Source organism: Microcaecilia unicolor, chromosome 7 (genome assembly GCF_901765095.1).
Source record: "Microcaecilia unicolor chromosome 7, aMicUni1.1, whole genome shotgun sequence".
Taxonomy (NCBI): domain Eukaryota; kingdom Metazoa; phylum Chordata; class Amphibia; order Gymnophiona; family Siphonopidae; genus Microcaecilia; species Microcaecilia unicolor.
Window position 1 is genome coordinate 180,932,733 of NC_044037.1, and position 14,390 is coordinate 180,947,122.

The following is a 14,390-nucleotide window of genomic DNA, read 5'->3' on the forward strand; positions in this document are numbered from 1 at the left end:
ACTCTCCTGGCCAAATTCAAGCAGGAAATAGCTACAGGTAAAAGCTTACTTTTCCTCCAATTCAACATGTCAAGCACATTCGACATGGTAAACCACAATATACTACTAACCAGCTTATAATCGAACGAGAATAACGCCCAAGTTCCGACCTAAATCGGGAGATGGGCGTTCTTCTCACAAAAACAAATAAAGCGGTATAATCGAAAGCCGAACTTTGGACGCTTTCAACTGCACTCCGTCGCGGATGCGGACAAAGTTGACGGGGGCGTATCGAAGGCGTGTCGAAGGCGGAACTGGGGCGTGGTTATCGGGCGAACAGAGATGGGCGCCCTTCGCCGATAATGGAACAGTTTTGAGCTAGAATTTAGGACACTTTTCCTGGACCCTGTTTTTTGACGAATAAGGCCCCCAAAAGTGCCCTAAATGACCAGATGACCCCCAGAGGGAGTCGGGGATGACCTCCCCTGACTCCCCCAGTGGTCACTAACCCCCTCCCACCACAACAAATGATGTTTCACAACTTTTTACTTTCACCCTCAAATGTCATACCCTCCTCCCAAGCAGCAGTATGCAGGTCCCTGGAGCAGTTGTTAGGGGGTGCAGTGGACGTCAGGCAGGTGGACCCAGGCCCATCCCCCCCCCTACCTGTTACAATTGTGCTGCTTAATGCTACTAGTCGTCCAACCCCCCCAAACCCACTGTACCCACATGTAGGTGCCCCCCTTCACCTCTTAGGGCTATAGTAATGATGTAGACTTGTGGGCAGTGGGTTTTGAGGGGGATTTGGGGGGCTCAACACCCAAGGGAAGGGTGCTATGCACCTGGGAGCTCTTTTACCTTTTATTTGGTTTTTGTAAAAGTGCCCCCTAGGGTGCCCGGTTGGTGTCCTGGCATGTGAGGGGGACCAGTGCACTATGAATCCTGGCCCCTCCCACGAACAAATGCCTTGGATTTATTCGTTTTTGAGCTGGGCGATTTCATATTCCATTATCGCTGAAAAGCAAAAACGCCCAGCTCACACCTTGACGAATAAAACATGGGCGTCTTTTTCTTTTAAAAAATACGATCCGCCCCGCCCCTTCACGGACCCGTTCTCGGAGATAAACGGCCATGGAGATAGGCGTTTCTGTTCCATTATGCCCCTCTAAGTCTCCTTGATTACTTCAGAATTGGTGGAAATATACTTAGCTGGATCAAGGGTTTTTTTAACCACCAGAACATACCAAGTAAAATCAAATTCAAACATATCATCACCGTGGAAAGCAGACTGTGGAGTACCTCAAGGATCACCATTATCACCAACACTCTTCAACATAATGATGATCCCACTGGCCAAGTCCTTATCCAATCAAGGCCTCAACCCGTTCATCTATGCAGACGATGTCACAATTTACATTCCCTTCAGACACGACCTGACAGAAATCACCAATGAAATCAAGCTAGGTCTGAATACCATGGACTCATGGGCAAATTCATTTCAATTGAAACTGAACACTGAAAAAACACACTGCCTCATCCTCTCATCTCAACACAATAAGTACAAACCTACAACCATAAACACCCCAGATCACACCCTCCCTATCTCAGATAGCCTAAAAATACTCGGCGTTACAATCGATCGCAACCTTACACTTGAGAGCCAAGTAAACTCCACAACAAAGAAAATGTTCCACTCAATGTGGAAACTTAAACGCATAAAACCTTTCTTCCCGAGAGAAATATTTTGCAATCTAGTGCAATCAATGGTATTAAGCCACGTGGATTACTGCAGTGGAATCTATGCAGGATGTAAAGAACAACTCACAAAGAAACTTCAAACCGCCCAAAATACAGCAGCCAGACTGATATTCAGTAAAACACAATTTGAAAGTGCCAAACCCCTCCGAGATAAACTGCATTGGCTCCCAATCAAAGAACGTATTACCTTCAAAATCTGCACCCTGGTCCACAAAATTATCTACAGCGAAGTCCCAGGATACATGACAAACCTTATAAATCTACCAACCAGAAACAGAACCGGATCATCACGAACATACCTAAACCTTCACTACCCAAACTGCAAAGGTCTCAAATGCAAAGCAACCTATGCATCCAGCTTCTCCTATATAAGCACACAATTATGGAACGCACTGCCAAAAGCTGTGAAAACAATCTACGACCATCTAAACTTTAGGAAATCATTAAAAACCAACTTGTTCAAAAAGGCATACCCTACCGACCCAACATAAATGCCTACACCCTGCAACACAGCAAAACCAAAGATCGTATTGGACACTATATAACCTTCCCTTTATCTGACCTCCATTGTGCCTGACACGCCCAAACCTCTTTCGACCACAACATTACTACAGTGGGGGAAATAAGTATTTGATCCCTTGCTGATTTTGTAAGTTTGCCCACTGACAAAGACATGAGCAGCCCATAATTGAAGGGTAGGTTATTGGTAACAGTGAGAGATAGCACATCACAAATTAAATCCGGAAAATCACATTGTGGAAAGTATATGAATTTATTTGCATTCTGCAGAGGGAAATAAGTATTTAATCCCTCTGGCAAACAAGACCTAATACTTGGTGGCAAAACCCTTGTTGGCAAGCACAGCGGTCAGACGTCTTCTGTAGTTGATGATGAGGTTTGCACACATGTCAGGAGGAATTTTGGTCCACTCCTCTTTGCAGATCATCTCTAAATCATTAAGAGTTCTGGGCTGTCGCTTGGCAACTCGCAGCTTCAGCTCCCTCCATAAGTTTTCAATGGGATTAAGGTCTGGTGACTGGCTAGGCCACTCCATGACCCTAATGTGCTTCTTCCTGAGCCACTCCTTTGTTGCCTTGGCTGTATGTTTTGGGTCATTGTCGTGCTGGAAGACCCAGCCACGACCCATTTTTAAGGCCCTGGCGGAGGGAAGGAGGTTGTCACTCAGAATTGTACGGTACATGGCCCCATCCATTCTCCCATTGATGCGGTGAAGTAGTCCTGTGCCCTTAGCAGAGAAACACCCCCAAAACATAACATTTCCACCTCCATGCTTGACAGTGGGGACGGTGTTCTTTGGGTCATAGGCAGCATTTCTCTTCCTCCAAACACAGCGAGTTGAGTTCATGCCAAAGAGCTCAATTTTTGTCTCATCTGACCACAGCACCTTCTTCCAATCACTCTCGGCATCATCCAGGTGTTCACTGGCAAACTTCAGACGGGCCGTCACATGTGCCTTCCGGAGCAGGGGGACCTTGCGGGCACTGCAGGATTGCAATCCGTTATGTCGTAATGTGTTACCAATGGTTTTCGTGGTGACAGTGGTCCCAGCTGCCTTGAGATCATTGACAAGTTCCCCCCTTGTAGTTGTAGGCTGATTTCTAACCTTCCTCATGATCAGGGATACCCCACGAGGTGAGATTTTGCGTGGAGCCCCAGATCTTTGTCGATTGACAGTCATTTTGTACTTCTTCCATTTTCTTACTATGGCACCAACAGTTGTCTCCTTCTCGCCCAGCGTCTTACTGATGGTTTTGTAGCCCATTCCAGCCTTGTGCAGGTGTATGATCTTGTCCCTGACATCCTTAGACAGCTCCTTGCTCTTGGCCATTTTGTAGAGGTTAGAGTCTGACTGATTCACTGAGTCTGTGGACAGGTGTCTTTCATACAGGTGACCATTGCCGACAGCTGTCTGTCATGCAGGTAACGAGTTGATTTGGAGCATCTACCTGGTCTGTAGGGGCCAGATCTCTTACTGGTTGGTGGGGGATCAAATACTTATTTCCCTCTGCAGAATGCAAATAAATTCATATACTTTCCACAATGTGATTTTCCGGATTTAATTTGTGATGTGCTATCTCTCACTGTTACCAATAACCTACCCTTCAATTATGGGCTGCTCATGTCTTTGTCAGTGGGCAAACTTACAAAATCAGCAAGGGATCAAATACTTATTTCCCCCACTGTATGTAACTGTATCTACCGGACTTGGCAAACACCATTACGGTACTATGTAAGCCACATTGAGCCTGCAAATAGGTGGGAAAATGTGGGATACAAATGTAATAATAATAATAATAATAATAACAACAACAACGTGTACTTACATGTATGCTGTGTTGTAGGTATTCCTGGGAGCATAGATTAAACAGTGCAGGGGCAGAGTTGTGATAGATTTATGTATTTTGGGTGGAATTCTATATATGGAGGAGATTCTATATATGGCACCTAAAAAAATCAGTGTTGAAATCAGTGCATTCAATAATTGGCACCTAGATTTAGGCACCGATTATAGAATATGCTTAGTTGACATTTCAGCGCCGATATCTGCACGCATCCAATTAGGCCAATGAAAACCTGGTGTAAATCTCAGAACGCAGATTTAGGTGCATTGGGCCATATTATAAAACTAGGAGGGGCATAATTGAACGGCGCCGGCCAAATCAATGGCCGGCCATCTTCGGGGCCGGCTCCGCAAAGGGGCGGAGCAAACTGTATTTTCGAAATATGGTTGGGGCCGGCTAAATCGATCGCCGGGTTTAGAGCAGGATTGCCGGGTTTACATGAGATGGCCGGCTTCGTTTTCCAGCCATAATGGAAACCGGGCCCGGTCATCTCAAACCCGGTGAAATGCAAGCTATTTGGTCATGGGAGGAGCCAGCATTTCTAGTGCACTGGTCCCCCTGACATGCCAGGACACCAACTGGGCACCCTAGGGGGCACTTCTAAATATTTAAAAAAACAAACAAACATAGGTGCCAGGAGTATAGCTCCCTTACCTTGTGTGCTGAGCCCCCCAATTCCCCCCCAAAACCCACTCGCCACAACTCTACACCATTACCATAGCCCTAAGGGGTGAAGGGGGGCATCTAGATATGGGTACAGTGGGTTTTGGGGAGGGCTCAATATTTATCACCACAACTGTAACAGGTAGGGGGGGATGGGCCTGGGTCCAACTGCCTGAAGTGCACTGCACCCACTAAATACTGCTCTAGGGACCTGCATACTGCTGTCAAGGAGCTGGGCATGACATTTCAGGCTGGCATACAGGCTGGCAAAAAATGTTTTATTTTATTTTTATTTGGGTGGGAGGGGGTTGGTGATCACTGGGGGAGTAAGGGGAGGTGATCCCCACTTCCCTCCGGTGGCCATCTGGTCAACTGGGGTACTTTTTTGAGACTTGGTTCTAAAAATAAATGGACCAAGTCCAGCCGGCGAAATGCTCGCTCGAACCGGCCACTTTTTTTCCATTATAAGGCGAAGCCGGCCATCTCGTACCCACGCCCCACCCTGCCCCCCATCCCGTCTTCACTACCCTACCAACACGCCACCTTGAAGGTTGGCTGACGCCGCAACGAAAAAGCAGTTGGGGCCAGCTAAAATCAGCTTTCGATAATACTGATTTGGCCGGGATCAGGAGATCGCCGGCAATCTCCCGATTTGTGTCGGAAGATCGCCGGCGATCACTTTCGAAAATGAGCTGGTAGGTGCCTAAATTTTGGAACGCCCTCAATATGCCCATTTCCCCGCCCATTACCACGTCCCTTTTTGCCTCTGCACGTTAGAAGTTTGGCACACATCGTTACAGAATATGGTTAGTGAGCTGTGTGCCTAAATTCTAATCAGTGTCAATTAGTGCTCATTATTGCTTGTTAAGTGCTGCTATCAGTGCTCATTAGCTTGTTAAGTCAATTACGTTACGTGCGGTATTATAGAATCTGTGCCGATTTTCGCACCTAAATCTAAGTGCACGATATAGAATCTCGGGGATGGTGACTAAAAGTTAAGCATGCAATTTTGGCTGTGTGACTACAATGTGCATGCAACTTAATTGTTTAACGAGCCAATCAGTGCCAATAATTGACCACTAACAAGCAATTATCAGCATTAATTGGCACTAATTAGAATTTATGTATAAAACTTGCTAAACTTATTCTATAAAGTAGTGCGTGTAAATTCTACTGCGTGGATCTCAAAAGGGGGTGAGGCTGTGGGAGGGGCATGAGTGGGTTCCTAAAAGTTACTCACACTGTTATAGAATATACCCGATCCATGCCTATATTAGGTGTAGGCATTTACACCAGGTTTTAGTTGGTGTAAATGTCCGCGCCTACATTTTAGTCGCAGAGACAGGCACTAAACGTATTCTATAAATTGTGCCTAACTTTAAGTGAGTTTTATAGAATAGCGCTAAACATGTTTTTTTCAGCGTTGAAGCTGGCCCTGCTGGTTACTGTACAGCAAGGCCATGGAGACCTAAATCCTGATTATTCAGCCAACATTCTAGTTAATCTGAAAACTGGAAGACATGGGGGGAAGGTGTGGGCATTGCATTTAATATAGCTGTAACAGAGTCTTGTATTCTTATTATTGATGATTAAGATGAACCAATGTGGAAAAAGACTAAAAATGATTTGAATGAGGAGGCCAGGCCTCTACAATAGGAAGCCAGGATGTGTCCTTGCAATGTGGTCCAGAGTAAAATTGGGCAGATTGATTGGGCCAATTGGTCTTTTTCTGTCAACATTTACTATGTTAGTCTCCACCCCCCTCATTCTATAACAGGTCACCGTTTACACACTTAAATTCAAAGAATACTGCCATTCACATGGGTAAATGTACATATTCTGTTTAAGGTTACATGAATATATTTGAAAATATCATATGCATCTCGCAACTCCACCCCAACTCTGTCTAATCACACTCAGCCTTACCACTCAGGCAGCTCATACACCACCTCCATGGGACTCTACATTTATGGCAGAGTGGAGGGAAATTTAAAAGAATATGGGTAATATCTTTCATTGTACCAGGCTACAGCAGCAAAGATATCTGTATTTGTGCATGACCATCAGTTAGTTCAAGTGTGACATCTTACTGAACTGTGCTAACAATTATCTGAATATCATCAGCCTACCCTGTGTAGCCTTGAATTTTAAAAAGTGCGAGTAGGAGAGAAGTATATCCAATGTATATAAGTTGGTGTTTGAATTAACTGTGGGTTTTCATCTGTGGGTTTTCATCAATTGTGAGTGCAGTAAAGTTCCAGTTGAGTGATATCTGGCTTGCCTGGCCCTCCAGCTTTAAGGGTGACCCCTGGCCCTGGTTCCACCAAATAAATTCTTTATGTGCCCCTTTTCCCACCATCCTGGACATTCACCTATACAACAAGGGGGCTTACACACATATGGCCAGATTCTATATATGGCGCTGAAAAAATATGCACTTAGCGCTATTCTATAAACCTCACACCCAAATGCTAGGGTACACTAGCACTCTATAAAGACAGCTGGAAACCCAGGTGAAAATGGACCTTAATTGTAGATGCACTGTTATAGAATTGCTCCCATACTGTGTAAAATTGTTATTGCAAGAGGAAACAACATCCTACTACTCTAGTTCGACATGTTGAGCACCTTCGATATAGTGGACCACCAAATTCTATTGTTACGCTCTGCTACACTCCTCCAGAGGTGCAGCCTGCTTGCGCAGAGTATGGGCATTCGAGGATGCGGCTGCCATATTGGATGTGGGTATCTCCAGTATAGGGCGGCCATCTTGGAGATGGGTGTCTCAGGTTGTGCCAGCCATCTTGGAGTTGGGCAGCTTCAGGAAGGAAGCCCATATTTGGGCGTAGAGCATCTCCTCTGATGGGGGCAGCCATCTTGGAACAGCTGCACATGTTTGAGCCTAATTCCCTACACTATTTAAAGCCTTGCCTCCAATTCTTCCATGCCTCGGCTTCTATTTGCGTAGAGGTTGTGGTCTTCATCTGTTCCAGTGGTTTCCTGTGTTCCTGACCTCAGATTGCTTATTGACCACGTGCTGTGTTGCTGCCTGCCCAGACCTTCGGACTGCTTCTTGACTATGTTACAAGAAATGATTTACTTGGGGAATATTGCTCTAAAGCACTCGCTACTGTTTATAATTTAAGAGCAGGCGCTGTATTTATAAGTTTTAGGATATTAATTTCTCCACCAATCACCAAAGGTGATAATTGCAATAAATTAAATAAATTAAGTATATATCTCTGTTGAAATACAGTATTCTGTACTGCAAGATTTGAAAGCATGTACTCAGAGCATGGCACTAAGTTTAAAAGTGTCCATGCGCTATCAGTATAACCTTAACAGATACCATATACTCAGAACACAAAGAGACTATATTTTTAGCTTCAAAAAGGTTTATTAAGTTACAATGAGGCATATTTTCAAAGCACTTAGCCTCCCAAAGTTCCATAGAAACCTATGGAACTTAGCCTCCCAAAGTGCTTTGAAAATATGCCTCAATATGATTAATGCAATCATATAAGGCTAGCACAAACGAGAGATAGTTCTTTTAAGAGATCTTTACAGATAATCTGTACTTAAGTATAGCAGGTCTAGATCAAAAGTTATGTTACTTACAAGTCCTTGTTACATAGTATGAACAGCATGAGGTAAGCACATGTTTGCAGAAGAGGTCCTCATAGCAGGCAGGTGGGCTACAGGTCCCAGGAAGAGAGAATCTGCTTCTTGGTGAAACAGCTTTTGCTTTTATATCTTGCAAGCTGCAGGAGGATATGATCACAGAGTCCCAGCACCTGCTTCCTGGTTTGCACTGGATAACTTGCAAGGCATTATGGTTATTGTAGTCTGTTATAAGTCTCTCCTTTTTGCAGATGTCCTGGCGTCCATTTGTCTGATAGATGATGGGAGGGGGCAGGTATACCTCTGATGACAGGCAAATGTTTTGTTTATGGTTTTCCTCTGAGTTCTTTGTTGTCAATGGGTTCTCCAGACTTTCTGTCTCTTGGGTCTTTGGTTTTCGGAGATGTCCTGATGAGCCTTTAGGTATCCACCTAGTCATGCTTTGTTTCAGATGGGAGGAGAAGAAAGCTACCTTTTGTCTCTGTTAAGTGTTTGTAATTGACTAGCCCTGCTACCAGAAATTCCCAAGGAAAAGGGGAAAGAAGGTATTGAAATGCAGTTTCAATACATCTTTTAAAAGCTGCATTTTTATATTGATAAAATCAATAACTCTGCTACATATTTAATTCTGACAATTGGCTTATACCATAACAACTACACGCTGTGTTGCTGCCTGCCCAGACCTCGGACTGTTTCCTGTTTTTGCTGCTTCACTGACTCCTTGCTCCAGGACTGTGTCTGCTCGCCCGCTGGCGGGTCAGTGGCCGTGCAACCCCGCCAGTTCCAGAAGTCCTGGTGGCTGCCTGCACCTGGGGGCTCATCTCTCAGGGAATGGCAGTCGCTTCCCTGGTAAAGCTAGGGTTTGTCTGGCTGCCTGACCGAGTGCGGTGTCCCTCCATCTTCGCCGTGTTCAGTCGGGGCACAAGGGCTCACATCCCCAGTCATAACATCTAATAAGAATACTTGACAAGGTAGGAATCGGAGGGAAGATACTCTCCTGGATTAAAGGCTTCCTGACCACCAGATCATACCAAGTCAAGGCACACTCAGAAATCTCCCCGCCCTGGAAAGTGGAATGTGGAGTACCACAAGGCTCACCACTCTCACCCATCCTATTCAACCTAATGACGATCCCACTAGCCAAGTCCTTATCCATCCAAAACCTCAACCCATTCTTATACGCTGATGACGTTACAAACTACATCCCCTTCAAAAACAACCCATCAGAAATATACGAAATCACAGTCAAGATGAACATCATGGAAGCTTGGGCATCATCTTTCAAGCTAAAACTCAACAGGGAAAAAACACATTGCCTCGTACTCTCATCCCCATACAACACTAATCAATTTACATCAATCAATGCACTGGGCTCATCGCTCCCTTTCTCAGACAACCTGAAAATCCTAGGCATCACCATAGACCATGACTTATCACTTGAAAGACAAGCTAAGGCCACCACAAAGAAAATGTTCCACTCAATGTGGAAACTCAAACACATAAAACAATACTTCTCAAGATACATATTTTGCAACCTGATTCAGATCATGATCCTGGTTCATGTGGACAACTACAATGAAATTTACGCAGGGTGCAAAGAGCAAATCCTAAAAAAATTACAAACAGCACAAAACACAGCAGCGAGACTCATCTTTGGAAAAACAAGATTCGATAATGTCAAACCCCTCCTCCTGAAGCTACACTTGCTACCGATTAAGGACTGCATAGTCTTCAAGGTCTGTTCACTGGTCTATAGAATAATCTTTGGCCTCTCTCCGGGCTACATGACCAACCTAACAGACTTACCGAACTGGAACACAAACAAATCAGCAAGACCCTACCTTACCCTCCACTTCCCAACATTTAAATACATCAAATACAAATCAACTCTCGCATCCAGTTTCTCCTATATCTGCACCAAAACCTGGAATACACTTCCAAAAGACCTAAATTGGAAAGACAACTATCTAACTTTGCAAAAACACCTGAAGGCCCACCTTTTCATAAAACACATACCCGCTGAACCTACCTAGCCATCTGGCTGATCGATCATGTCTACTCATATATTTGACAGTTGACCGGAAAAGGCTCAAGCTCACAGTGACCAACCCAGATCCAAACACTTAATACACCTTTCCAAATCTCATAATGCAAACTACCCTAACCTCCGTAAACATCCACAACCAGGACCCATTACTACGTATTACGTAGATTCTACTACGTACCCACTCTCCACCTGAATTGTAACCTTGTCTGACCAATCCTATAACCTTACTCGACTATGTTGTGACCTTATTCGACTCTTTCTGTATTTTCTAACAATGAATCACTTAAACCCCATTGAACCTCCTAATGGTCTTAACCAGGCTCAATACTTCGCGAGAGAGCTCTACAGACACTGTCTCTCTCAAACTGTTAAGCCCATTTGATACTCTGTAACCGCCTCCCATTGTTCAATGTAAGCCACATTGAACCTACCAATAGATGGGAAAATGCGGGATACAAATGCAATAAATAAATAAATAAATAAATAAAAGTTTGTGTTGTGCATCTGCACATTTAGAGGGTCATTTTATAAGCAGTTACCCAGTTTTAGGCATGTAAATGACAGTATTTTAGTCATTTACACATGTAACCAGACATTGGTAAATAGCCTCTTATAAAATATTGACTAATGTGCAATTGTCATGGTGCATACTTTCACTGTGGGCATGCACAGAGGGACAGAGTCTGGGCAGAGTCCACACTTACACATGTAGATTATATATGCACACATGGAAAGTTTATGCTAACATTTACAATTGTCCTCAATCTAGTGCCTATAAGTATACATGTATTTTCACACTCACAGTATACTAGTATTTTATAAAGTCAAGGACGCACGTAATGCACAATATAAGAGTATGAAAAAGCATATTAACTAGACATGACTTTATAAAATTACCTGGATTCTATATATGGTGCCCACATTTGTGTACCCAAGATGTGTATGCAACTTAATTGCATAATAAGCCCTTAACTATCACTAATTGGGTGCTACCAACCAATTATTGATGTTAATTGACACTTATTAAAATTGGCACGGCATCTGGATGCACGCTATTCTATAATGCAGGGCGCCTAACTCTACTAGCATGTAACTCAAAAGGGGGTGTGATCATGTGTGTGTCTGGGGCATTCCTAAAAGTTGTGTGCATAGTTATAGAATACGGCCTCAGCGTGTCCAACTTGGGCACAAGCATTTACCCTAGGTTTCAGCAGCTGTAAATGCTGGCACCTAAAGTTAGGCATGGGAATTGGTGCAAAATGCAATTCAATTTAAAGCACACACCTTTTATATTATGGCGCTTAGTGCCAATTTTTTCTGGTGCCAAATTTTGAGCACCATTTATAGAATTCCCCCCTTTATGTACGTGTTCTCCTGGGAAATTTTTATGAGCACCGTGTCGAGTCTTAGAGGTGACATGATTACAATAAATTCCCCATTCATTGGGACCTTATGCCTTCTTGATTTTGTGCTGGAAGCACTGGTGTAAGTCATGCAAACCCTTGCTGTATTAAGGCACCTGTATTTACATCAGGTCTATAGCTGGTGTCATTACAAGTGCATAAATGTAAAGTGCATCACTGCCAAGTAACGCTAGTATTCTATAACTGAACCTGGGTGCATCTGCAGCATTGGGGTGCCTAAAAGGAGGCGCCCACTTACAGAATTGCAAACTATATGGTTTCATCTGTATTAAGTTCTGAAAGAAAGTCCAATTTAATGCCCATCAAGTTCCATAACATGCAACTAGAGCAAGTGAGTTACCTTAAATTGCAGGTTGAGCTGATACAGTGCTATGAGGATGTAGTCAGCACTTACCAATCTCCCAAGTGTGCAGGTCATTGACCTCTTTCTGACCAATGAAATACCACACACAAGCCATCCAGTGGGCAAGCAAACCAAACATGGACATAAGCAGTGTGAGGACCACAGCACTGTACTGCGAGTACCGGTCCAGCTTCTGCAGCAGGCGGAGCAGTCTCAGCAATCGGACTGTCTTCAGCAGGTGAACACCAAAATACTGCAGAAAGACAGAAGACTTCCAGAGTCAGAACCTCAGATCCCCCTCGGTCCCTGTAATGAGTCAATGCTGAGTGCAAGTCATGTAGTACCACTGAATGTGTTTATTGAGGCTGCTATCAGATTGCTAGCTGTGCGCAACAGCCATTCCCTTATTACAGTTGACAGAAAAAAAATACCATTCAGGGATTGATTTACTAGAGCTTTTAGCCTCTGTGTCTACAGTAAAAAGGTTAGTGAATCAAATTTTTAGACTAAGGCTATTATTTTAGAAACATAGACATGTGTAATAGCAGCAGTTGCTTGTGTATATCACATACAAGTGTGAATATCGATTTCAGAAAGCTGCTATTTACATATGCAGGCCCATACCATGTAGAGATTTCATAGGTCTGAGTGCGGCTTGGTGAAAGTGAAATCTATCCAGTCAATATTCAGCCAGTAGTGGCCAGCATTTTTTAAGAGCTGACTGTGGCTCGCCAAATTAGACCTAGGTATTCAATGCTGGGCAATATCTAGACATCAGCATTGAATATCTGGATATGACGAGACATGTCTGGGCCTCCAGATCTTATTTAGGTCCCTCCTGATATTCAACATAAGCCCTCCTCCCATGACCCAATCTACCCTCCTGACCCCTCTGAACCAATTCTCCCCCCCAACTAAAGCTGCCTCCACGCCCCATCCTAGTAGGCTTACCTGGTCACCCCCAGCAGTTACGGTGGGCAGGAGTGAACCCCACTCATTCCTGCCCCTAGTGGCTCTGGTGGCTCTGATATTCAGTGCGGGCGCCCGCAAAGCTAAGCAGGCATATTTAGGACTACTTTTATGTGTAGTCCTATCTGTCCACTAAGCTATGTGGGCAGTGGCACTGAATATTACACCCACATAATTGCCTACTCCTCCGCGATACCGTCCACATAATGATCTTCTTCTGCCTGGTTAGTACTGATATTCAGTGGTACTGCCTAGCTAAGTGCTGCTGAATATTGGCAGCCTGCATGCTGAGCGTGATTTAAGCAGGTAGAAACTTCTGCTCTGTTGCTTGGTTAAATCACTTTGAATATAAGACCCTATATGTGTATTCTCTATTTTACGAAGGGAATACATGTGTATGGAGAAAATTTTCTGCCTTTGGTTTTACATCAGGCATTCATAGGTTTTTTAAAAAGTGCTAGTTTGGCCAGGGATTTACATGAAGGATTAAGGAGTCATTCTAATTAATTCCATGTAATCTGGAGGCAATTCTATAAATCAGCATCTCCTTTTAGCCACGTTGATGCTGTGCCCCAAGATGCCGTTACAGCAAGGGTGGACAACCATGGACTTCAAGCACAATAAATATGCATGAGATCTATTTACATACAATGGAAATAGTACATTCAAATCAATCTCATGCATATTCATTGTGACAAACTAGAAAACCCAATTAGATTGTTCCCTTGAGGACCGCAGTTGCTCATTCCTGCTTTATACAATGTTGGCATAAATCAGCAGGGTGTGCCTCAGTTTAGGCAGGTGTAAATGGTCGTGTCTACATGCACCAAGCGATGCATGTAACTGATACTATTCTATAAGATACACATGTCACTTTGAGACACACCCATGGCCTACCCATATATATGCCCCCCTGCAGTTACACACTACAGCAGTTTCCCTGAATACTGGAGGGTGGCCAATGTGACATTGATTTTTAAAAAGGGGTTCTAGGGGTGATATGGGAAATTATAGACCAGTAAGCTTGACGTCGGTGCTGGGCAAAATAGTGGAAACTATTATAAAGAATACAATTACAGAACACATAGACAAACATGATTTAATGGGACAGAGTCAGCATGAGTTCAGCCAATGGAAGTCTTGCCTCATCAATTTGCTTCATTTCTTTGAAGGCGTGAATAACCATGTGGATAAAGGTGAGTCGGTTGATGTAATGTATCTAG

General features: G+C 43.8%; 1 protein-coding gene across 1 annotated transcript in view; it reads right to left on the reverse strand.

Annotated features, from left to right (window-relative positions):
- LOC115474743 (potassium voltage-gated channel subfamily H member 8-like) overlaps nt 1–14,390 on the reverse strand; it is a 625,512-nt gene that overhangs the window by 290,086 nt on the left and 321,036 nt on the right. The window contains exon 6 of the mRNA XM_030210385.1: nt 12,250–12,451. Coding sequence (XP_030066245.1) covers nt 12,250–12,451 — 202 coding nt within the window. The remainder of the gene's footprint in view (nt 1–12,249; nt 12,452–14,390) is intronic.